Source organism: Triticum urartu, chromosome 7A (assembly GCF_056163025.1).
Source record: "Triticum urartu cultivar PI428250 chromosome 7A, HENAU_Tu73, whole genome shotgun sequence".
NCBI lineage: Eukaryota > Viridiplantae > Streptophyta > Magnoliopsida > Poales > Poaceae > Triticum > Triticum urartu.
In genome coordinates, this window is record NC_141879.1 from 175,930,816 (window position 1) to 175,954,892 (window position 24,077).

A 24,077-nucleotide genomic window follows, 5' to 3' on the forward strand; every position below is an offset into this window, starting at 1 on the left:
ACCGCTGTCATTTGCATTCATTACTGTTAATTTATATTGGGTATGACTATGACTGCATCTCTTTTACCATGAATTACAATGTTTAGTCAGTCCTTGATCTTTAAAGGTGCTCTGCATTTATGTTTTGCGGTCTCAGAAAGGGCTAGCAAGATACCATCTTGTTATATCATATTATGATTGTTTTGAGAAAGTGTTGTCATCCAAGATTTATTATTATTACTCGCTAGTTGATTATGCCATTGACATGAGTAAACATGAGACCTAAATGTTATTGTGAATATGGTTATTTCATAATCTTTGCTGAAAACTTGAATGCTGGCTTTTCATATTTACAACAACAAGAGCAAACAGAGTTTGTAAAAGTTTTTCTTTATCACTTTCAGTTTATCAACTGAATTGCTTGAGGACAAGCAAAGGTTTAAGCTTGGGGGAGTTGATACGTCTCTGTCGTATCTACTTTTCCAAACACTTTTGCACTTGTTTTGGACTCTAACTTGCATGATTTGAATGGAACTAACCCGGACTGACGCTGTTTTCAGCAGAATTGCCATGGTGTTATTTATGTGCAGAAACAAAAGTTCTCGGAATGACTTGAAACTTCACGGAGATTATTTTTGGAAAATAGAAAAAATACTGGTGAACAAATCAAGGCCAGGGGGCCCACACCCTTGCCACGAGGGTGGGGGCGCGCCTGCCCCCCTGGGCGCGCGCCCTGCCTCGTGGGCCCCCTAGAGCTCCACCGACCTCAACTCCAACTCCATATATTCGTGTTCGGGGAGAAAAAAAACAGAGGGAAAGTTTCATCGTGTTTTATGATACAAAGCCGCCGCCAAGCCCTAATCTCTCTCGGGAGGGCTGATCTGGAGTCCGTTCGGGGCTCCGGAGAGGGGAATTCGTCGTCGTCATCATCATCAACCATCCTCCATCAGCAATTTCATGATGCTCACCGCCGTGCGTGAGTAATTCCATCGTAGGCTTGCTGGACGGTGATGGGTTGGATGAGATTTATCATGTAATCGAGTTAGTTTTGTTAGGGTTTGATCCCTAGTATCCACTATGTTCTGAGATTGATGTTGCTATGACTTTGCTATGCTTAATGCTTGTCACTAGGGCCCGAGTGCCATGATTTCAGATCTGAACCTATTATGTTTTCATGAATATATGTGAGTTCTTGATCCTATCTTGCAAGTCTAGTCACCTAATATGTGTTATGATCCGGCAACCCCGAAGTGACAATAATCGGGACCACTCCCGGTGATGACCATAGTTTGAGGAGTTCATGTATTCACTATGTGTTAATACTTTGGTTCGGTACTCTATTAAAATGAGGCCTTAATATCCCTTAGTTTCCATTAGGACCCCGCTGCTACGGGAGGGTAGGACAAAAGATGTCATGCAAGTTCTTTTCCATAAGCACGTATGACTATATTCGGAATACATGCCTACATTACATTGATGAATTGGAGCTAGTTCTGTGTCACCCTATGTTATGATTGTTACATGATGAACCACATCCGGCATAATTCTCCATCACCGATCCAATGCCTATGAGCTTTTCACATATTGTTCTCCGCTTATTTACTTTTTCGTTGCTACTGTTACAATCACTACAAAACCCAAAAATATTACTTTACTACCGTTACCGTTACTTCCATACTACTTTGCTACTAAATATTTTGCTGCAGATACTAAGTTATCCAAGTGTGGTTGAATTGGCAACTCAACTGCTAATACTTGAGAATATTCTTTGGCTCCCCTTGTGTCGAATCAATAAATTTGGGTTGAATACTCTACCCTCGAAACTGTTGCGATCCCCTATACTTGTGGGTTATCAAGACTATTTTCTGGCGCCGTTGCCGGGTAGCATAGCTCTATTCTTTGAGTCACTTGGGATTTATATCTGCTGGTCATTATGAAGAACTTGAAAGACGAGAAAACTAAAATTTATCCCTCAACTACGAGGGGAGGTAAGGAAATGCCATCTAGCTCTGCACTTGATTCACCTTCTGTTTTGAGTAAGCTTGCGACACCTAAACCTGCTTCTGCTATTAATTCTGATATGTCGCATGTTATTGATGATGCCACTTCTGCTATGCATGATACATATGATGAAACTACTTCTATGCTTGATACTACTGTGCCACTTGGTGAATTTCTTGATGAACAACTTGCTAGGGCTAGAGAGAATGAAATTATTGAAACTGATAATATTGATGAAAGTGATGATGAAGACTCTCCCCCTAAATATGAATTGCCTATTGTGCCTGAGGGCTATGTTATGGATGAAGAAACTGCTAGAGACTTTCTTGCTTGCAATGGTAGAAGTGATCTTAAGAAATTATTAGCTAAGCTGAAACAAAAAACTCTGAATGCTAGAATGAAATATGATCTTACTTATGCTACTTCACCTATCTTTGTTACTGATAAGGATTATGAATTCTCTGTTGATCCTGATATAATTACTTTGGTTGAATCTGATCCTTTCTATGGCTATGAATCTGAAACTGTTGTGGCACATCTTACTAAATTAAATGATATAGCCACCCTATTCACTAATGATGAGAGAACTCGCTACTTTTATATCCTTAAAATATTTCCGTTCTCATTAAAGGGTGATGCTAAAATATGGTTTAATTCTCTTGATCCTGGTTGTGTGCGTAGTCCCTAGGACATGATTTATTACTTCTCTGCTAAATATTTCCCCGCTCATAAGAAACAAGCTGCCTTAAGGGAAATATATAATTTTGTGCAAATTGAAGAAGAGTCTCCCACAAGCTTGGGGGAGGCTTCTCCAATTACTTAATGCTTTGCCTGATCATCCTCTCAAGAAAAATGAAACACTTGATATCTTTTATAATGGACTAACCGATGCTTCTAGAGACCACCTGGATAGTTGTGCTGGTTGTGTTTCAGGGAAAGAACTGCTGATCAAGCTGAAATTCTACTGGGTTCCAAGAAGTGGTGCTGAAAGCTTGGTCACAACCCTGCAGGGCGACGGGCGCCATTAAAACCCATGAGGAGAAGCTCAGGAGAACGGCGCGGGCCCTTCGGCTTTGGCACAAGAATTATATCGGGGACACCAAACTCCAGCTGCTCATGGCCCGGGACACAGTGGCCTTGCTTGATGCGGCGCAAGAAGAGAGGAAGCTAGAGCCCGATGAGCTACATCTTAGGAGAGAGCTTAAATCGCGCATCTTGGGCTTGGCAGTTATTGAGCGCAGCAAAGCTCGTCAGCGAGTGAGGGTTAACTGGTTCCCTGTCGGCGACGCAAACACAAAGTTCTTCCGCATAAAAGTGAATGCTAGAAGGTGGAAGAATTTTATTGCGACGCTCGTGGCAGATGGGGTGATTGCCATTGAGCAGAAGCACAAGGAAGAGGTCGCCGCCCAGTTCTTTCGTTGGCTGCAAGGCACGGCTGTTGGTACGACGTCCGTGTTCAACTGGGACGCGCTAGGCCTCCAGGCCGCTAACCTGCAAGACCTAGAAGCGCATTTCTCCTCGGATGAAATTCTGGCTGCCATTCATGAGCTATCCGGGGACCGTGCTCCGGGCCCCGACGGCTTCTCGGGAGCTTTATTCAAAGCAACGTCGGGCATTATCATTCATGACCTCTTCCTTGCCTTCCAACAGTTGCATGGATGCAATGGTGCTAGGCTGCACTTGATCAATGGCGCTCATATGTTCCTCCTGCCAAAGAAGGATGACCCTGCTACAATGTCTGACTATCGACCCATTAGCCTGCTACATGGTGTTATCAAGATATTCGCCAAAATTTTGGCCTCGCGTCTTGCTAAGCGGCTTGATAGCCTGATCGCGTCAGTGCAAAGCGCCTTCATTAAAGGCAGATGCATTCAGGACAACTTCTTGTTCGTCCAAGGAATGGCAAGGCATTTCCATCGTACCAAGAGACCAATGCTCCTGATCAAGCTCGATATTGCCAAAGCCTTCGACACGGTGTCTTGGACTTGCTCGATATGTTGCGAGCCAGGGGTTTTGGGCAAAGGTGGTGCGACTGGATCGCCTTGCTCCTTGCATCGGCGTCCTCTCGGGTGCTTGTCAACGAGGTAGCAGGCCCAGTGATTCGGCATCGTCCGGGGCTTCGACAGGGGGATCCGCTCTCACCCTTCTTGTTCATCCTTGCCATGGAGCCCCTGCAACAGCTTCTCCTCAATGTTGCGCAAGAAGGAGCATTATCCAAGATGAAAGGCAAGGTGCCGGCATTCCGAACCTCCATGTATGCCGACAACGTTGCAATCTTCCTCAACCCTGTCCAGCAAGAGGTGCTCACCCTACAATCGATACTCCGTGCCTTCGGAGATGCCAAGGGATTGAGAATCAACTTCAGCAAAAGCACGGTTCTAGCCATCAATGGCGCAAGCTTCTCGATTGCAGACATAGCTGGGTCGCTGGGGGCGCCGCATGGGACCTTCCCTTGCAAATTCCTCGGCCTCCCTCTATCTCTTCGCAGCTGTGTAAGATAGATCTTCAGCCGCTCATTGACAAGATCGTGGCAAGGCTAGCGGGCTGGAAATTCAAGTTGCTTGCCGCTGCAGGGCGTCTGGTGCTGCTTAACTCCGTGCTCTCGGCTTTCACGGTATATTGGATGTCTTTACACGAGCTGCCGGCATGGGTGCGTCGTCAGATCGACAAGATCGGGCGTGCCTGGCTTTGGAAGGGCCAGGAGTTCTATCATGGCGGGCATTGCAAGGTGGCGTGGGGACGCATCTGTCGACCGCGCGATCTTGGTGGCCTCGGCATTCTGGATCTACAACGCTTTGGAGTGGCATTAAGATTGCGTTGGCTATGGCTGGAGCACGTGGCCACGTCAAGGCCTTGGATTGGACTGCATGTCCCGTGCTCCACACCTGAGCGGCTTCTCTTCGCGGCTGCCACCACCGCGACTGTCCATGATGGCAAAACCGCGAGCTTTTGGTTCGATAGCTGGTTTCTTGGGGAGGCTCCAATCACCATCGCGCTGGGCATCTTCATGCTCTCATGGCGCAAAAGGCGGTCAGTCCAGGATGCGCTACGGGACGGGAGGTGGGTCAAGGACGTGCAGGGTCGCATCACTCTCGCCCTCCTCCCGGAGTTCGTGGCTTTGTGGTCTAAGGTTGCCGCGGCCGGCCCGCTCTGTGACAGACAAGACGAGTTCTCCTGGAACCTCACAGAATCCCGGAAATTCACTACGGCGTCGGCATATTGCCTGCAGTTCTTGGGCTCTACCAGATCGCCAGTTTTCGAGATCATTTGGAAGGTGTGGGCATCCTTCAAAATTAAGCTATTCGCATGACTTTCTATCAACAAATTGCTCACAGCAGATAGGCTTTTGACACGGCAATGGCCTAATAATTATTTCTGCCCGCTCTGCCGCCGCAACCTGTAAACCAATGTACACCTCTTCAAAGAGTGTCCTTGGTCGAGGCAGCTATGGACGGCGGCGGCGGTGCGCTTCGCTATCCCATCACTGCACCCAGCGACTTGGCCTGCTGATGGGGGTTTCCTTGTGGACTGACTGATGCTGCTTGGCGAGTCGGCTACGCTTGTCAAGCGGTCGCATTCGATCATGCTCCTTATCCTTTGGGGCATTTGGAAGGAACGCAATGACAGGATCTTCAACGACGTGGAGCATGCCCTGTAGACGGTTCTGGAACGAATCGGCGATGAGCTCTACCTGTGGGTTCTGGCCAGGGGTAGTCATCTGATGCCACAAGAGTAGCGCCAGGCCGCCTCTTTTTCGCTTTCTTTTAATTTTGTTTGCCCCGTCCGCGCGACAGGCTAAATTTTTGTACAGTTGACGTTCTTACGTCGTTTTCTCCTGCAATGAGATCGCAGTTCTCCTGCGTTTTCTCAAAAAAAAAACATTGATGGTTCCTGAAACATTTCACTCATCAGGCAATACTTCTTCTAATAGACGTCACAGAGATTCTTGGAAGTAAAAAGCTCTCGCTGAGGGGAGGCTGACTATTGCTTGGCAACCGGATAAATATGGTCAATGTTCGGAGAAGTCTGCTTAATTACATTTTGGCAAGAGAGGAGACAATGCCTCCACAGGGGACGGTGGCGTGCTGTGCTACGTGGAAAATGTTAGAGCATCTCTAACACACTCCTTAAAACGGGGCGGCCTGTAAAAATCTGGTGACTATACGGGTTTGGCCTGTTTTTTGGACCAGACCAGAGCCCCTGTATAGTCGCTTGGCTCGTAAATGTTTTTACGCTGGCTCGTAACCGACCCCTCCCCACGCAATATATCTAAGAGTTTGCGGCTGGAATACGGGTCGGAACACTGCCCACGCACCGTCGCAATTCCCAAATCCCCATCTTGATTTCTCGCCATTGGCGACCTCAATCCCCCTCGATGTGGCGCGGAATGTGGTCGGCGGGCCACGGCGCCGGTGGTGGCAACGACCCCGAGCGGAGGCAGTACGTCACCACAGACGGCCCGAGGAAAAGGGCTGCTCGTAGGTACACAAACCAAGGGCTCTCGCCGCCGCCTTCACTCCTCCGCCGCGAGACAGAGGAGTACGACCGCTGGCAGGCACTCCTCCACCGCGGGCTGTCCTTTGGCTCCTCCATCGCGGGCAGCTCCTCCGCCGGTGCCTCGAGATCCCATACGCCGCTCACCCCGGTGAAAAGGGAGCCGGAGGAGCTCCCGCCGCTCCACGCGGTGAAGATGGAGCTCGAGGCGGAGCCGGAGCGGCGAGGCGGTGGCGTGATCAGGCCGTAGGATTCTCCCCCCGGCGGAGGCGGATGCCATGGAGGTCGTCATCCTCGCGCACAGTGTGCGGGAGGAGGAGGAGGAGGAGGAGGTGGCGCAGCGCTGGCGCTAGGAGGAGGAGCTCAACGACGTCTTGTTCGAGCAAGCCCTCACCAGGGCGCGTAAGTTCGAGGAGAAGGAGGAGGCATGGCGCCGCGAAGCCGAAGCACAGGACGCCAAGTACGTCGACCTCACCTCCGACACCCACGACGAGTGATCGCCGCCACCGCCACACCCGCAGGGCTCACCCGTGAGCCCTATTTTGGCCGGTTTAGGGTTAGGGTAGGCCGACGCGCTTTCCGCCGGCGATGAACTATTTGTATGTATGAATGGTCATCCCTATTATATGTATGTATGAATGATCACCTCTAGTGTTTCTCGTTCATTTCTCGCGCGAAACATTTTTCAAAATTTTATAGTTTTATATATGGTTTCTGGTCGGCCGCAGACAAAATCACTCCTTATATCACCTCGAACGCGAACCGTAAACCCCTGATAAGGACTAGCCTTATAAAGGGTCTGCTAGAGATGCTCTTATGCAACTGTGGGGCGCCACCCAAAGTTTGTGTGCTCGAGTGAAAGCTACGAGAGAAGCACTAGCTACTCTCGTGGGGAAATATCACTAGCTACTCCCTATGCTCCAAATCTAAAACATCAATTTTAAATGTTTCAAAAATTCTGAAAAAAATTCTGAATATTCGCAAGGAATGTGACTATCCCCTAAAAATTCCAGGCCCAAACTCGAAGTGTACATTGAGAAACAAAAAAAGACAAATTCAGATGTAAATAGTGTCAAATGTTGCTTTTGTCTTTTTATAACACTATTTATGCTAGATTTCACATTTTTGTTTTTCAATGTGCATTTAGAGTTTGGACCTGAAATTTTTAAAAGTTGTAGTCACATTCCTTGTAAACATTCATATTTTTTTTAGAATTTTTTGAACCATTTAAAATTGATTTATTTAAAATTAGAGCATGGGGAGTACCCAAGGATGAGAGTACTTGATATTTCCCCTACTCTCGGTAATAAAAAGAGAACCCATGTGGAAGCTGATGGAGTGTGTACCATCTGTGGGCACGAAGAGGGAACTGTACATCATGCGCTTATTCGCTGCCCCCATGCTAGGAACTTGTGGAGTGCTATGCGTGGGGTGTGGAACCTGCCACCAGAGGATGTACCAAGTAAACGAGAACCGGATTGGGTGTTGTTACTCTCAGGTCAACTCCAACCGTCCACCTCAAATAAACGTTCGTTTTGTCCAAATTTTGTCCATTTGAGGCGGTAAAATGGAGGCTCGTGTCCGGTTTGGCCAGCCCGACATGAAAAAGAAGATCGGCCACACATTTAAAAACATAGAAATAAACTTAATTAAACAGTTCTAATTTATTTAAACCATTTAAACAAGTCTCGATCCGCACATTAAACTTAACTTAAAACTTAAAGAACATTAAAAAAACTAGACGCCGCCGCCGCCGTGGCCATCGTCGATGTCTTCGCCACCTTCAGGCGCTGCCATCCTCCTCGTCGTCGTCCCCGGTGAGGTCGACGTACGGCAGTTGGCTGCCAGAGGTGGGCAGACGGCCCCTCCGGTGGCTGCATGGCTGGAGGCGCCTGAACGACCTCTTTCCATGCCAGGGATGGCGACCATGCCTCGACACACACCCACGAGGGCGGCACAGAGACGAACTCTGGCATGCACGGCATCATGTCCATCCAGGACCACGTCTTTCACACCATTGCCGCGAAGGGCGGCTCGACGATGATGGCCTCCTCCTCCTCCTTGACCACCACCTCCTCCTTGACGACGGTGGCCTCTTGTAGCTCTGGGGGATGGCAACGTCGCCCGCGACAGAGAGGGCCATCATCACCTCGAGCCTGTGCCACTGGGCCTCGTCATGGTCGTGGAGGGACTCCTCCATAACCCACCGCACGGGCTCCTCCTCCTCGACGGTCATGGGAGGTGGCGGTGGCGGGGACGGGGACGGGGTGAGCCCGCGGATCCGCGCATGGCCGCGCACCCGTGGCACGCTCGGACCACGAACAACAAAGTACGACTGCTGCCGCAGGTCGTGCTCGTCACGGAACCAGACGCCCCACAGCGGCGAGTCGAACGCGTACCTGGCGTCGTCGAGGAGGTCGGGGGGCAGGAGAACGCGGTGGCGCTGGTCTCCTCGGGATATGTCTCCAACGTATCTATAATTTTTTATTGTTCCATGCTATTATATTATCTGTTTTGGATGTTTTATATGCATTAATATGCTATTTTATATGATTTTTGGGACTAATCTATTAACCTAGAGCTCAGTGTCAGTTCCTGTTTTTTCCTTGTTTTTGAGTTTCGCAGAAAAGGAATACCAAACGGAATAAAACTTTTTTCTTGGATCAGAAGACCCCCAGAAGACTTGGAGTGCAAGTCAGAAGAGCGACGAGGCGGCCACAAGGGTGGAGGGCGCCCCCCCCCCCCCCCGACCTTGTGGGCCCCTCAGTGACCCCCTGACCTAGATCTTCCTCCTATATATACTCAAATACCCTAAAAACTTTCAGGGGAGCCACGAAACCATTTTTTCACTGCGGCAACCTTCTGTACCCATGAGATCCCATCTTGGGACCTTTTATGGCGTCCTGCCGGAGGGGGATTCGATCACGGAGGGCTTCTACATCAACACCATTGCCTCTCCGATGGAGCGTGAGTAGTTTACCACAGACCTATGGGTCCATAGCAAGTAGCTACATGGCTTCTTCTCTTTTTTTGATTCTCAATACAAAGTTCTCCTCGTTGTTCTTGGAGATCTATTCGATGTAATACTCTTTTGCGGTGTGCTTGCCGAGATCTGATGAATTGTGGATTTATGATCCGCTTATCTATGAATATTATTTGAATCTTCTCTGAATTCTTATATGCATGATTTGATATCTTTGCAAGTCTCTTCGAACTATCAATTTGGTTTGCCCAACTAGATTGGTTTTTCTTGCAATGGGAGAAGTGCTTAGCTTTGGATTCAATCTTGCGGTGTCCTTTTCCAGTGACAGTAGGGGCAGCAAGGCACGTATTGTATTATTGCCATCGAGGATAAAAAGATGGGGTTTTCACCATGTTGCTTGAGTTAATTCCTCTACATCATGTCATCTTGCTTAATGTGTTACTCCGTTCTATATGAACTTAATACTTTAGGTGCATGCTGGATAGCGGTCGATGTGTGGAGTAATAGTAGTAGATGCAGAATCGCTTCGGTCTACTTGACACGGACGTGATGCCTATATTCATGATCATTGCCTTAGATATCGTCATAACTTTGCGTTTTTCTATCAATTGCTCGACAGTAATTTGTTCACCCACCGTAATAATTTCTATCTTGAGAGAAGCCTCTAGTGAAACCTATGGCCCCCGGGTCTATTTTACATTTTATTAGTTTCCAGTCAACTTGCTAATTTCTGTCGCCGTTCCTTTATTTTGCAATCTTTTATTTTTCGTTCCATAAACCAAAAATACCAAAAATATTACTTTACCATTTATCCATCTCTATCAGATCTCACTTTGCAAATAACTGTGAAGGGATTGACAACCCCTTTATCGCGTTGGGTGCAAGTTGGTGTTTATTTGTGCAGGTATTCGGTGGCTTGCGCGTTGACTCCTACTGAATTGATACCTTAATTCTCAAAAACTAAAGGAAATACGTACTCCAGTGACGGTGCCAGGATCAAAACCTTGTGATGTCAAGCTTTACTAGTAATAATTTTTTAATCATAAACAGGAATAAAAAACATTGTACTTTATTACAACCCAACATATCATGGCAGTAATGCTTTCGGATCATGCATACTGTGATATGTATGCATAATAGCATCAGTACTAATACACATTAATACGTCGGTTTCAACATAAGTTATGAGACAATGGTACAAGAAATATTCTCCTACGTCCTAAATCCTAATATTGCTAGTGAGAGAAAAAGCGGAAAATAATGAAGTGTATGGCAGTTCTTTCACATAAAGGAAACAAGTAGAATTAGAGAAGTGGAGGGCCTTGCCTTGTGTTGGATCAGATACATACTGCAGACTAGTACAGTAGTATTGATCGATTGATTCAGAGGTTTAGACAGAGAACTCGTGTGCAGCCGCGGGTGCACCGCTCGCAGCTCGCCTGACGGCCCAAGGTGGTCGTTCCTCACATCTCACGCCGGAGTCCTGCCGAAGATCGCCGGCGCTGGAATGGGAAGTCTGAAGACGATGCGCTACGGCGGCCGTCCACGGTCATTGGAGAGGCATGCGTGAAGGAGTCAACGAGATCACGTAATTTGGGGATCAACCGATACAGTGCGATCAGTTTAGGGATTTTGGACTTTCTTCTTGCTATTTGGCCCAGTAGTGGCCCAACTAATTGTTACACGCAGAGAATAAGAGTATAGATGGGCCTATGTAGTTAAATTCCGAATATTGTTGGTTCAACGATGTGGTATGCAAATGTGGGGGTCGATGTCGTACGAAAATCCTGTGTAGTCAAGCGACTACACAAGCGACTACACAGTTATAGCGTGGCTTCGCCACTGACTTACTTTACTTTGCTACATCACCCTTTCATGTTCAAGGGAAAAATCAACGCAAGCTCAAGAGGTAGCACCTCGCAACGGGATCGGCCACCGACCGGGACTGGCGGGACGGGCATGCGGTCCGCCGACAGTGCCAGCTGTCGGGGAGGTGGACGTCGCTCAACAGCAGCAGCGTCCACATCTCCTAGTGGCGCTTGCATATGCCTGCATTCACGTACCGTCGGTTACGAGGGTTGGTCAGCGGCGGGACGATGGAGAAAGATGGAGGAGGAAGAGGGGATGGAGGGGTGGGGTGGATGCAACGGCGGTCGGAGGAGGAACCAGCCTCATGGGTGTGCTTCCCCTTGTGGCTAGGGATCCAATGCCACCCTAATGTCGACGGTGAGGACGGGGTTCAGTAGAGGGGGTGGATCTCCGGCGGCCGGTGGCTAGGGTTTTGCTGTCTCACATTTCGAGGAGTCAGGGGTCGCCGAGAGTGGAAGTATGGACTGGCCGGTCCACGGCTTCCACATTAAAAAGGCCGAGGCCCCATGTGGCTGGGAGGCTGACAGGCGGGGCTGCCGTGCATGCACATTTATTTTGGACAGTGGGAGGTAGGTGGCTAGCCGCCACGTGTCCCCGAGGCGGACGAGAAGTGGGCACATGCGTGTCCATTCGTTGTCCGTCTGGACACAAACCAGGAGCAAGTTTGCTCTGGAAATGTGGCAAGCCGGACGCGAAACGAACATAATTTGCGGATGCGGCCACGTGTTGTACCGTGTGGTATGTCCATTTGTGTCAAAACGGATACACGCGGACCAGATGGGGTCCTGCGTTGGAGTTGGCCTTACATGAACTTGATGAGACTTAGAGGGTCCTAGTTCTCATGGTGCTGTCGCGGGCTTGGCAAATTCATAACGAATTGACTCAGGAAAAGGTGTTGATCCCGGTCAAGGTGTCAAAGAGGTTCTTAGGGCATCTTCAAGTCGGACCCGCAAACCTTCCGCAATCGTTCAGACCGCACTGTTTGTACCACAGAAGCCATCCAACGCGGGCCTGTATCGGTCCGCGACGAGGCCCGAAACCCGATTTCTCTGCAAACCGGAGACAAATGTGGGGGGCTTTTGTGGGAGTCCGGACCGATCCTACACCCTCTTCTGACTGCCCTGGCCCACCAAAACCCCTCTGATACGTGTCCAACTGTGACGCCCCCGATTTGACCGTACACTAATCATACACGCAAACGTGTACGATCAAGATCAGGGACTCACGGGAAGATATCACAACACAACTCTACAAATAAAATAAGTCATACAAGCATCATATTACAAGCCAGGGGCCTCGAGGGCTCGAATACAAGAGCTCGATCATAGACGAGTCAGCGGAAGCAACAATATCTGAGTACAGACATAAGTTAAACAAGTTTGCCTTAAGAAGGCTAGCACAAACTGGGATACAGATCGAAAGAGGCGCAGACCTCCTGCCTGGGATCCTCCTAACTACTCCTGGTCGTCGTCAGCGGGCATCACGTAGTAGTAGGCACCTCCGGTGTAGTAGGGGTCGTCGTCGACGGTGGCGTCTGGCTCCTGGGCTCCAACATCTGGTTGCGACAACCAGGTAGAAGGGATAGAGGGAAAGAAGGAGAAGCAACCGTGAGTACTCATCCAAAGTACTCGCAAGCAAGAAGCTACACTACATATGCATGGGTAAATGTGTAAAGGGCCATATCGGTGGACTGAACTGCAGAAAGCCAGAATAAGAGGGGGATAGCTAATCCTTTCGAAGACTACGCTTCTGGCAGCCTCCGTCTTGCAGCATGTAGAAGGGAGTAGACTGAAGTCCTCCAAGTATCATCGCATAGCATAACCCTAACCGATGATCCTCCCCTCGTCGCCCTGTGAGAGAGCGACCACCGGTTGTATCTGGCACTTGGAAGGGTGTGTTTTATTAAGTATCCGGTTCTAGTTGTCATAAGGTCAAGATACAACTCCAAGTCGTCCTGTTACCGAAGATCACGGCTATTCGAATAGATTAACTTCCCTGCAGGGGTGCACCACATACCCCAACACGCTCGATCCCATTTGGCCGGACACACTTTCCTGGGTCATGCCCGGCCTCGGAAGATCAACACGTCGCAGCCCCACCTAGGCACAACAGAGAGGTCAGCACGCCGGTCTAAACCTAAGCGCACAGGGGTCTGGGCCCATCGCCCTTAGCACACCTGCATGTTGCGTACGCGGCCGGAAGCAGAACTAGCCCCCTTAATACAAGAGCAGGCTTACGTTCCAATCCGGCGCGCGCCACTCAGTCGCTGACGTCACGAAGGCTTCGGCTGATACCACGACGCCGGGATACCCATAACTACTCCCGCGTAGATGGTTAGTGCGTATAGACCAAATGGCCAAACTCAGATCAAATACCCAGATCTTGTTAAGCGTGTTAAGTATCCGCGAACGTCGACCAGGGCCAGGCCCACCTCTCTCCTAGGTGGTCGGAACCTGCCCTGTCGCTCCGCCTCAAAGATCCACTCGCGGGTGCTCCTCAAGCCGACCCGTCTTTAGTCACCACATGTATCATGTATAAAGTATATAGTATATGCCCGTGATCAACTCCCGAGTGATCACGGCCCGATAGTATAGCATGGCAGACGGACAAGGATGTAGGGCCACTGATGAAAAACTAACATCCTATACTAAGCATTAGGATTGCAGGTAAGGTAACAACAGTAGTAGCAAGGACAGGCTACGCATCAGTATAGGATTAGCGGGAAGCAGTAACATGCTACACTACTCTAATGCAAGCAGTATAGAGAAGGGTAGACGATATCTGGTGATCAAAGGGGGGGCTTGCCTGGTTGCTCTGGCAAGAGAGAGGGATCGTCAACTCCGTAGTCGTACTGGGTAGCAGCGGCGTCGGTCTCGGGGTCTAGCGAGAGAAGAGGGGGAAGAAACAATAAATATAATGCAAGCATATGCATAGAGATGCATGACATGACAAGTAACGGCGTCAGAGGTGCCCTAACGCGGTAGTAGGTGATACCGGTGAAGGGGGATGACATCTGGGAAAGTATCCCCGGTGTTTCGCGTTTTCGGACAGATGATCCGGAGGTGAAATGTTGCGTGTTCGCTATGCTAGGGACATGTGGCGGACGAACGGACTGCGTATTCAGATTCGTCTCGTCGTTTTGAGAAACTTTGATGTACAAAGTTTTTCCATCCGAGCTACGGATTATTTTATATTAATTTCCAAATTTTTATTCATTTTCTAAATTTAATTTAGTTCACACAAAAAAAATGTGAATTGCTAGGTGCACCCAGCTCTGGGTACACATAAGTGTACTAGAGGGGCTGACATGTGGGTCCAAGGGGTCCCAGTTGACCAGTCAAACTTTGACTGGTCAACAGGGGGTGGGGCCCCCTTGTCATGCACTGTTTTACTATAACCTAACAGATTAAAAAGACTAATTAGGCTATTAGGTTAACTAACACATGTTAATTAACTTAATTAGCTAACTAAACAGGATTAATTAAGTTAATTATTTAGTTAATCAATTAATTAATTTATTAAATTTTTTTTATTTTGATTTTTTTTGTTCTAAAGGCCAGGGCGCTGGGCCCCAGCAGTCAGTGGCCCGAAGGGAGCCAAAGCGGGCACGGGGCTACGGGCGCTGGGCGCCAGCGGGTGCAGTTGCGGGCGCAACCGAGCCAGTGGCAGAGCGCCGGCACGCCACAGCGGAGGAGGCGACCGGAAGGCGACGGCGCGCGGGACAGGGGTGGCCAGCGGTAGGAGCGGGGCACGGCCACCATAGGGGGGCAGAGAGGGAGCACGAGGCGTGCTCACGTTCGTTGTAGCGAAGAGGGCGGCGTGGCTCGATGGTGTCCGGCGAGGAGGAGGATGGGGACGAGCGACGTAGTCGGGGAGGCGGCACCAACGATGACGGGTGGCGGGGTGGCTCCGGCGTCGGCGCAGGGCGTCAGGGGCGTCGATTGCCCCCGACCGAATCCACGCAAGAGGGAGGTTGTGGAGGTGGGCGACGACGGATGTGGACGAAGGAGAGAACGACGCGGGTGTCCCGCGGGTGGAGCCGGTGGTGCTCCATGGTGGCTCCGATGGCCGACGTGGCGCGGGCCGCCGGCGACGAGGCAGTTGGGCAGGGGCGACGGGAAGGCGCAGAGGAAGGGGAGGAGGACGAGGACGCGAGGCGGATGGCGACGAGGACGGCTCCGGTGAACGGCGGGGTGGCGTCGAGCAGTGGGGATCGGCTCGTGTCGATCCAGATCCAGGTAGGGGGCGGTGCTCGGCGCCGGTGGCGGCCTCTGGGGAGCGGCGGCGGGGCAGCGTCCTATCCCGATCCCGATTGGATCGGGGGGAGAGGGAGAGTGGGTGCGTGGGGTGTGGGGCGACTGGGGAAGTGGGTTAGGGTTAGGTGGGTTGGGGAGGCCATATGGCCAGGGGAGTTGGTGGGCCGGCCGGTTGGCCAGGTGGGCCGGCCTGGCCGGTGAGCTGGGCCGTCTGGCCCAGTTGGCCAGGGGGCCTTTTTTTGTTTGTTTTGTTTTGTCTTTTGCTTTTGTATTTTCTTTTCTTATTTCTTTTCTGTTTTAATTCATTTAAAAGTATTTAGGAATTTTATAAAAATGTGTTTACTTCACCATAATTACCGATGCAATAATTGACATAGCCCGAACATTTTTATTATAATATTTGAAAACTTTTGTCGTTTGACTTATTTAGGATTTAAATTTGAATCGTTTTTTGAACTAACTCGAGTTTATCAACAGTAACCGAGGTGACGTGGCATCCTTAGTAGAGGGTTACTGTAGTTTAATTACCCGGGCGTCACAAATCTCCTCCACTACAAGAAATCTCGTCCCGAGATTTAAGCAGGGGAGTAGGGGGGGAGGTGCTGGTAGCGAGAAACCTAACGAGTCTTCTCGGTCTTGGTTGTCCTTTCGAAGAGGTTGATCCCTTTCGTTGATGTCTTCATTCCTCTGCTCCAATCATCCTGATGAAGTCGTCGTCCTTCCTTCAGGAACTCCATCGTACTTACGAAAGAACAAGGGTGGCTATTTCGGAAGAACAGACCTGCACTGTTAACTATCTGGTAGCTAACATCGTGGAAGGTGGTAGAAAGTAACTCTCGAACTGAAACTTGAGAAAATATCGAGAGCAAAGTAAGAAGGTGTCAAGGGAAGTTTCGAGCGGGCAGGCAAACATTCAATGCCTGAAAACGGGGCGTGAAAGGGGTTCAATCAACGGGGATAAGTATTGTGTCTGATACCAGAATAGATCACTAGGCAGGTGGCCCGTGAATTACATACGAAGTCAAGCGTGAGGAATAACTTTGTCAACAGGGTGTCCAGGAGAGTTAGGTTTCGATCCTGGGACCTGTGGGTTATGGGCCCACCATGTGGGTTAAAAGTAGGAAGGGTGGTGACATCTTGCACGATTATGTAAGCAAGGCATGTCAGAGGATAGCCTGTCGGTTATGTTGGCAATAACGTTGGTACCAAGGGCGAGGGACAAAGAGAACCATTTTCCTGCTCGTTGAACGAGGCGGACCAATAGGCAAAGTTCTCGTCCATCGGTGGTTACCGGAATGCTATCAACAAAAACAACAGGGTCTTGCTGACAGAGTGGTACAACGAAGTGCTTAACTAAGAAGGGAATTATCACTTCTCAGTTAAGTCAGATTACTGGAAAGGTTAAACAAAACAAGGGAAAGGATGGTATGATTATCATATTTAAACAAAACAATGGAAAGGAAAACGTGCTTAAACACATAATTTAGGGGTATATCCTTCCCAAGGACAAGCAAAACATGATATCCATGACAGGATATAATGTAGAAAACTCTTTAGGTAAGGGGAGAGAAATTTCATGACATTACCCATACAACGGTGTTTGGATAATTGAGCAAGAAACATTTAGCATTGGGCTTCAAATGTTCTTGTTGAAAATCGGAGTACCATATACATGCTTCGAGATAGCATTGACATGGTCAACAGGTGAAGATCAGACTTTGGAAACACAAAGGATCCATCAGGAATAACTTGTAGAATAAATCTTACAATTTCCTCATGGAAGAATGGATAGCATTGCTAAAAGGAAAATTATAACAATAGGTCCTCCGGTCATGTGTGTTAGGCATGACACCACCTTACCGGGTCATATAAAGACCAACGTTATAACTCTTGGAAATATGTTCCAAACATCATATCTGACCGAGATTCAGATTTGATTGGTGTCAGGATACCTCAGACTCAGGATGCCTGAGAAGAAAAGGTGCTACACAATTTGACGAGATGACATTTGTGAGATTCTCGGGAATTGAACTGTGGAAGCAAGTTCCGAATCATGAGTTCATTATTAAATCAAGGATAGAATGAGGAGGTGGCTGATGGAATCAGCGACAATTCATCGAGATTAACAAAAGATGGATTTCCACAATTAAGTGAACAAGGAGATAACATTTGTCAGATCAAATGATATAAGGAAGTATGCTCACGGAAAACATACACAATTAAACATTGGTTGAAAGGTGCGCCCAAAATATGGGTTAGGTTGCACGACCAATGTCAGAATGGTGATTGAATAATCAATAGTCTAAGAACGAAAGGCCGACCATTAACTTCAAAGCAATAGGGTTGCTAGAAGTGCAGAACCCAAACAACACCGTTCACTTGTTGGTACCCCGGTTGGAGTCAACACGAGGACCAAGAAAGAATGGTGATGGTGAGAAGTATCACCATACCAAGAATTCTTAAGAGGTGGTGAAATTCTCACAACATTCTTGACATAAAAGATGGTAATACTCCAAGGTAAAGGAGAACAAATGTTGGATAGGAAGGATCTCAAGGTATAACACAAAACACGAACAAGTTTGTGTTGAACGGAAGGCAATCGAGTGGTCGATGATAACACAAATCATCGAGGGCAAGGATGGTATTTCTCATCGGGAATTCAATTGATATCCTTGAGGAGCTCGAAATGTTGATGATGATCATGACAATTTCTGTCGAGAGGTTTCATGGAGATGTAATCGGTTGGCGATGACATCAAGTCAAACGAATGATGAAGCGAAAGGTTATTGGAACCATGGGTACGACACAAACTTGAAATCAAGTTTGTTGTTTGAGGTGAAACAATAAGACAAGGAAGATCGAGGTAAGCTTAGCCCATCGTCGAAATTGTGCTCCGGAAAGAAGGACCAGGTAGCACAGTTAAAATTTGGCACGATAATGATATAGCCGAGTAGGCTCGGAATGACGTGATCGAGTTCAGACTCGTAAGTAATGAAGGTTACCAAGAGTTGTTGAATCGTAGTGCGGACTCAATTCAGTTGTCGGTGTCCTTGAGGGGTTCTAACAACTGAGAACCCGTTGGAAAAATGGAATCGGCAAGAATATTAGTTGATGAAGAACTCATAAGAAGTTATGTATCCCGTGGTATCCTCGAGATACCAGGGGGTAATACTCGACGACAGATCAAAGTAGAGGTTGAAGTGGGGTATTGCTCTGCAGAAGACAAGTGCTTAAACTTGCACGAGAAACGGTACCTAAAAGAGAACATGGTCGAAACCACGATTGCAAAAGGCCAGATCCCAGATATAATATGAACTTATACCAAAGGAATATTTAATTTAAGAGAAGCTTTAATGATAAGATTTACATCGGGTCCATGGGCATGAACACAAAGTTCAAGGTCGACTCCCACTTCTTCAATGCATAACCTTACATTTACCTCCCCTTTTCAAAGTTGTAGTGTTGAAAAGTTATCTGACGAAGCGTCAGCAGGGTATAACCCGCATAACTTTTGAGGTCACACAAGTTAAGGAAGGCATAGGTTCAACCCGTCAGGGTATCGTGGAAACTTATACCACAAGCTTTGAGAGTAATTATTACCAGCTCGAAAGCAGAGCATGGTTGGCAAAAGGAGAGGATACAAATTACCAAAGGCATTATGTATCGGAGAAAGAACTCACAAGGTGATTAATTATGAAGGACATTGTCGGATAATAATCCAACAGTGGATATGGTGATCCACAATGGAGCTGATGTGAGTATCGATACCCAATCAGAGGAAGAAAGAATGCAAATGCATCGTTTTACAGAACATCTGAATAATTCAACGTTTAAATAACAAAGGATTTATGATTTTCAAATCAAGGGATCAGGAGCAAACGCTCTGATCAAGGACGGACAAGTTGAATAGACTTAGGGGTACATTCGATGGCAATCTGATTGGCCGAGGACCAGCTCACGTTTTAAATGACATGTGAGCTAGAAGGATGAATTCTATGATCTGAGTGAGGATTGCGAGCATTCGCAACATATTGAGTCAATGGACTCAAAATGATATTGACAAGGTTGCCAATAAGATTACTATACTTATGGGATTAACCATAATTCAAGCAAGCAAGAATTTCAGGAGCAATAGGTTGCTCAGGATTTTCGGAAGACCGAATGGTATTTCGAAGAATTTTGTGAACTGCATGAATATCTGGGGATGAGCGGATACTCGATAAATGCGAGTAATTATCCGTAGTGGTATGCATGTGGCAAAGAACTGCAAGGCAGTAGGCACAAAGTATTCTCGGGGTATCTTATAATAACAAGATCGACTGGGAATAAAAGTAAGCATGACAGGTCTAAATACTTACCCATAGGGATATTTCGGTGGTAGGGAATTGCAAAAGCAATGGCATAAGGTTTTGGGAGAACATCGGAGAGTATTGTTAGAACCTTCTGTTGAAGTAGTCGATCATCTATAATGAAGGGGCTCTTCGGCAGGAAGTGGTAACGAGAACCTAGAGTTAGATTTTAGCAAAATCATCTAACCTGAGTAGGAGAGAGTTAGAATCCCAGAGTATAGACGAGGAATAAAAGATCCTAATACCACCCGATGGCGACGTGGGCCCGTAAGGCACACAGCCATGTTAGTAAAAGTTTTGTAATGACTAGACTCAACTTCGGCCAAGGAGTGTGGAAGGGGAATGCCTACAGGCAGTCGGCTCTGATACCAACTTGTGACGCCCCCGATTTGACCGTACACTAATCATACACGCAAACGTGTACGATCAAGATCAGGGACTCACAGGAAGATATCACAACACAACTCTACAAATAAAATAAGTCATACAAGCATCATATTACAAGCCAGGGGCCTCGAGGGCTCGAATACAAGAGCTCGATCATAGACGAGTCAGCGGAAGCAACAATATCTGAGTACAGACATAAGTTAAACAAGTTTGCCTTAAGAAGGCTAGCACAAACTGGGATACAGATCGAAAGAGGCGCAGACCTCCTGCCTGGGATCCTCCTAACTACTCCTGGTCGTCGTCAGCGGGCATCACGTAGTAGTAGGCACCTCCGGTGTAGTAGGGGTCGTCGTCGACGGTGGCGTCTGGCTCCTGGGCTCCAACATCTGGTTGCGACAACCAGGTAGAAGGGATAGAGGGAAAGAAGGAGAAGCAACCGTGAGTACTCATCCAAAGTACTCGCAAGCAAGAAGCTACACTACATATGCATGGGTAAATGTGTAAAGGGCCATATCGGTGGACTGAACTGCAGAAAGCCAGAATAAGAGGGGGATAGCTAATCCTTTCGAAGACTACGCTTCTGGCAGCCTCCGTCTTGCAGCATGTAGAAGGGAGTAGACTGAAGTCCTCCAAGTATCATCGCATAGCACAACCCTAACCGATGATCCTCCCCTCGTCGCCCTGTGAGAGAGCGACCACCGGTTGTATCTGGCACTTGGAAGGGTGTGTTTTATTAAGTATCCGGTTCTAGTTGTCATAAGGTCAAGATACAACTCCAAGTCGTCATGTTACCGAAGATCACGGCTATTCGAATAGATTAACTTCCTTGCAGGGGTGCACCACATACCCCAACACGCTCGATCCCATTTGGCCGGACACACTTTCCTGGGTCATGCCCGGCCTCGGAAGATCAACACGTCGCAGCCCCACCTAGGCACAACAGAGAGGTCAGCACGCCGGTCTAAACCTAAGCGCACAGGGGTCTGGGCCCATCGCCCTTAGCACACCTGCACGTTGCGTACGCGGCCGGAAGCAGAACTAGCCCCCTTAATACAAGAGCAGGCTTACGTTCCAATCCGGCGCGCGCCACTCAGTCGCTGACGTCACGAAGGCTTCGGCTGATACCACGACGCCGGGATACCCATAACTACTCCCGCGTAGATGGTTAGTGCGTATAGACCAAATGGCCAAACTCAGATCAAATACCCAGATCTTGTTAAGCGTGTTAAGTATCCGCGAACGTCGACCAGGGCCAGGCCCACCTCTCTCCTAGGTGGTCGGAACCTGCCCTGTCGCTCCGCCTCAAAGATCCACTCGCGGGTGCTCCTCAAGCCGACCCGTCTTTAGTCACCACATGTATCATGTATAAAGTATATAGTATATGCCCGTGATCAACTCCCGAGTGATCACGGCCCGATAGTATAGCATGGCAGACGGACAAGGATGTAGGGCCACTGATGAAAAACTAACATCCTATACTAAGCATTAGGATTGCAGGTAAGGTAACAACAGTAGTAGCAAGGACAGGCTACACATCAGTATAGGATTAGCGGGAAGCAGTAACATGCTACACTACTCTAATGCAAGCAGTATAGAGAAGGGTAGACGATATCTGGTGATCAAAGGGGGGGCTTGCCTGGTTGCTCTGGCAAGAGAGAGGGATCGTCAACTCCGTAGTCGTACTGGGTAGCAGCGGCGTCGGTCTCGGGGTCTAGCGAGAGAAGAGGGGGAAGAAACAATAAATATAATGCAAGCATATGCATAGAGATGCATGACATGACAAGTAACGGCGTCAGAGGTGCCCTAACGCGGTAGTAGGTGATACCGGTGAAGGGGGATGACATCCGGGAAAGTATCCCCGGTGTTTCGCGTTTTCGGACAGATGATCCGGAGATGAGATGTTGCGTGTTCGCTATGCTAGGGACATGTGGCGGACGAACGGACTGCGTATTCAGATTCGTTTCGTCGTTTTGAGAAACTTTGATGTACAAAGTTTTTCCATCCGAGCTACGGATTATTTTATATTAATTTCCAAATTTTTATTCATTTTCTAAATTTAATTTAGTTCACACAAAAAAAATGTGAATTGCTAGGTGCACCCAGCTCTGGGTACACATAAGTGTACTAGAGGGGCTGACATGTGGGTCCAAGGGGTCCCAGTTGACCAGTCAAACTTTGACTGGTCAACAGGGGGTGGGGCCCCCTTGTCATGCACTGTTTTACTATAACCTAACAGATTAAAAAGACTAATTAGGCTATTAGGTTAACTAACACATGTTAATTAACTTAATTAGCTAACTAAACAGGATTAATTAAGTTAATTATTTAGTTAATCAATTAATTAATTTATTATTAATTTATTAAATTTTTTTTTATTTTGATTTTTTTTGTTCTAAAGGCCAGGGCGCTGGGCCCCAGCAGTCAGTGGCCCGAAGGGAGCCAAAGCGGGCACGGGGCTATGGGCGCTGGGCGCCAGCGGGTGCAGTTGCGGGCGCAACCGAGCCAGTGGCAGAGCGTCGGCACGCCACAAGCAGAGGAGGCGACCGGAAGGCGACGGCGCGCGGGACAGGGGTGGCCAGCGGTAGGAGCGGGGCACGGCCACCATAGGGGGGCAGAGAGGGAGCACGAGGCGTGCTCACGTTCGTTGTAGCGAAGAGGGCGGCGTGGCTCGATGGTGTCCGGCGAGGAGGAGGATGGGGACGAGCGACGTAGTCGGGGAGGCGGCACCAACGATGACGGGTGGCGGGGTGGCTCCGGCGTCGGCGCAGGGCGTCAGGGGCGTCGATTGCCCCCGACCGAATCCACGCAAGAGGGAGGTTGTGGAGGTGGGCGACGACGGATGTGGACGAAGGAGAGAACGACGCGGGTGTCCCGCGGGTGGAGCCGGTGGTGCTCCATGGTGGCTCCGATGGCCGACGCGGCGCGGGCCGCCGGCGACGAGGCAGTTGGGCAGGGGCGACGGGAAGGCGCAGAGGAAGGGGAGGAGGACGAGGACGCGAGGCGGATGGCGACGAGGACGGCTCCGGTGAACGGCGGGGTGGCGTCGAGCAGTGGGGATCGGCTCGTGTCGATCCAGATCCAGGTAGGGGGCGGTGCTCGGCGCCGGTGGCGGCCTCTGGGGAGCGGCGGCGGGGCAGCGTCCTATCCCGATCCCGATTGGATCGGGGGGAGAGGGAGAGTGGGTGCGTGGGGTGTGGGGCGACTGGGGAAGTGGGTTAGGGTTAGGTGGGTTGGGGAGGCCATATGGCCAGGGGAGTTGGTGGGCCGGCCGGTTGGCCAGGTGGGCCGGCCTGGCCGGTGAGCTGGGTCGTCTGGCCCAGTTGGCCAGGGGTAAGAGTGAGGATAGTAATACTCCTAATATGGATACCCCCATGAATTTGGATACTAAAACTTTTGTGACGGGAAGTGGGAATATAATAGGAAAAAAGTATTATTCAAGAGTTTTTCACTTGTACGAGAATATTGGTTTGTAATGATATTCCTATATTTAAAAGAACCAATAGTTATGCCCAAGCTATTTCTGCACTTATTATTAACCTTGAAAAAAGGTTCATGCATACTCATCATAAAGCTAAAAATATAACCACTCTTATTCTCATGAATGAATTTGACTATATAGTGCGAGAAGCTAGAGAAATCTTTGATTCTTACAATGTCAGTTATGAACGTCCTATGATAGACGAAATTTTATATGATAGAGATTATATGAGGACATATATGTCTCATGACCATCATGCTTTTGATGAAAATGCTAAAAAG

The 24,077-nt window shown here is 48.7% G+C and overlaps 1 protein-coding gene across 1 annotated transcript; it reads left to right on the forward strand.

The window, feature by feature from the left end:
• The first annotated feature begins 3,096 nt into the window (after window positions 1–3,096).
• Window positions 3,097–5,290, forward strand: LOC147958850 (uncharacterized). The gene is made up of 3 exons (XM_087532334.1): window positions 3,097–3,954; window positions 4,161–4,355; window positions 4,469–5,290. Exons 1-3 carry the CDS (start codon window positions 3,097–3,099, stop codon window positions 5,288–5,290), a joined length of 1,875 nt encoding a protein of 624 aa, XP_087388460.1.
• The last annotated feature ends 18,787 nt before the right edge of the window (window positions 5,291–24,077 follow it).

What these genes read in the sequence shown, in the direction of transcription:
- LOC147958850 (XM_087532334.1), top strand. Translation starts at nt 3,097, where the DNA reads ATGGCCCGGGACACAGTGGCCTTGCTTGATGCGGCGCAAGAAGAGAGG. An exon ending in TTGCCAAAGCCTTCGACACG is followed by an intron (nt 3,955 to 4,160) that starts GTGTCTTGGACT and finishes CCCCTGCAACAG; the next exon opens with CTTCTCCTCAATGTTGCGCA. An exon ending in TCAACTTCAGCAAAAGCACG is followed by an intron (nt 4,356 to 4,468) that starts GTTCTAGCCATC and finishes ATCTCTTCGCAG; the next exon opens with CTGTGTAAGATAGATCTTCA.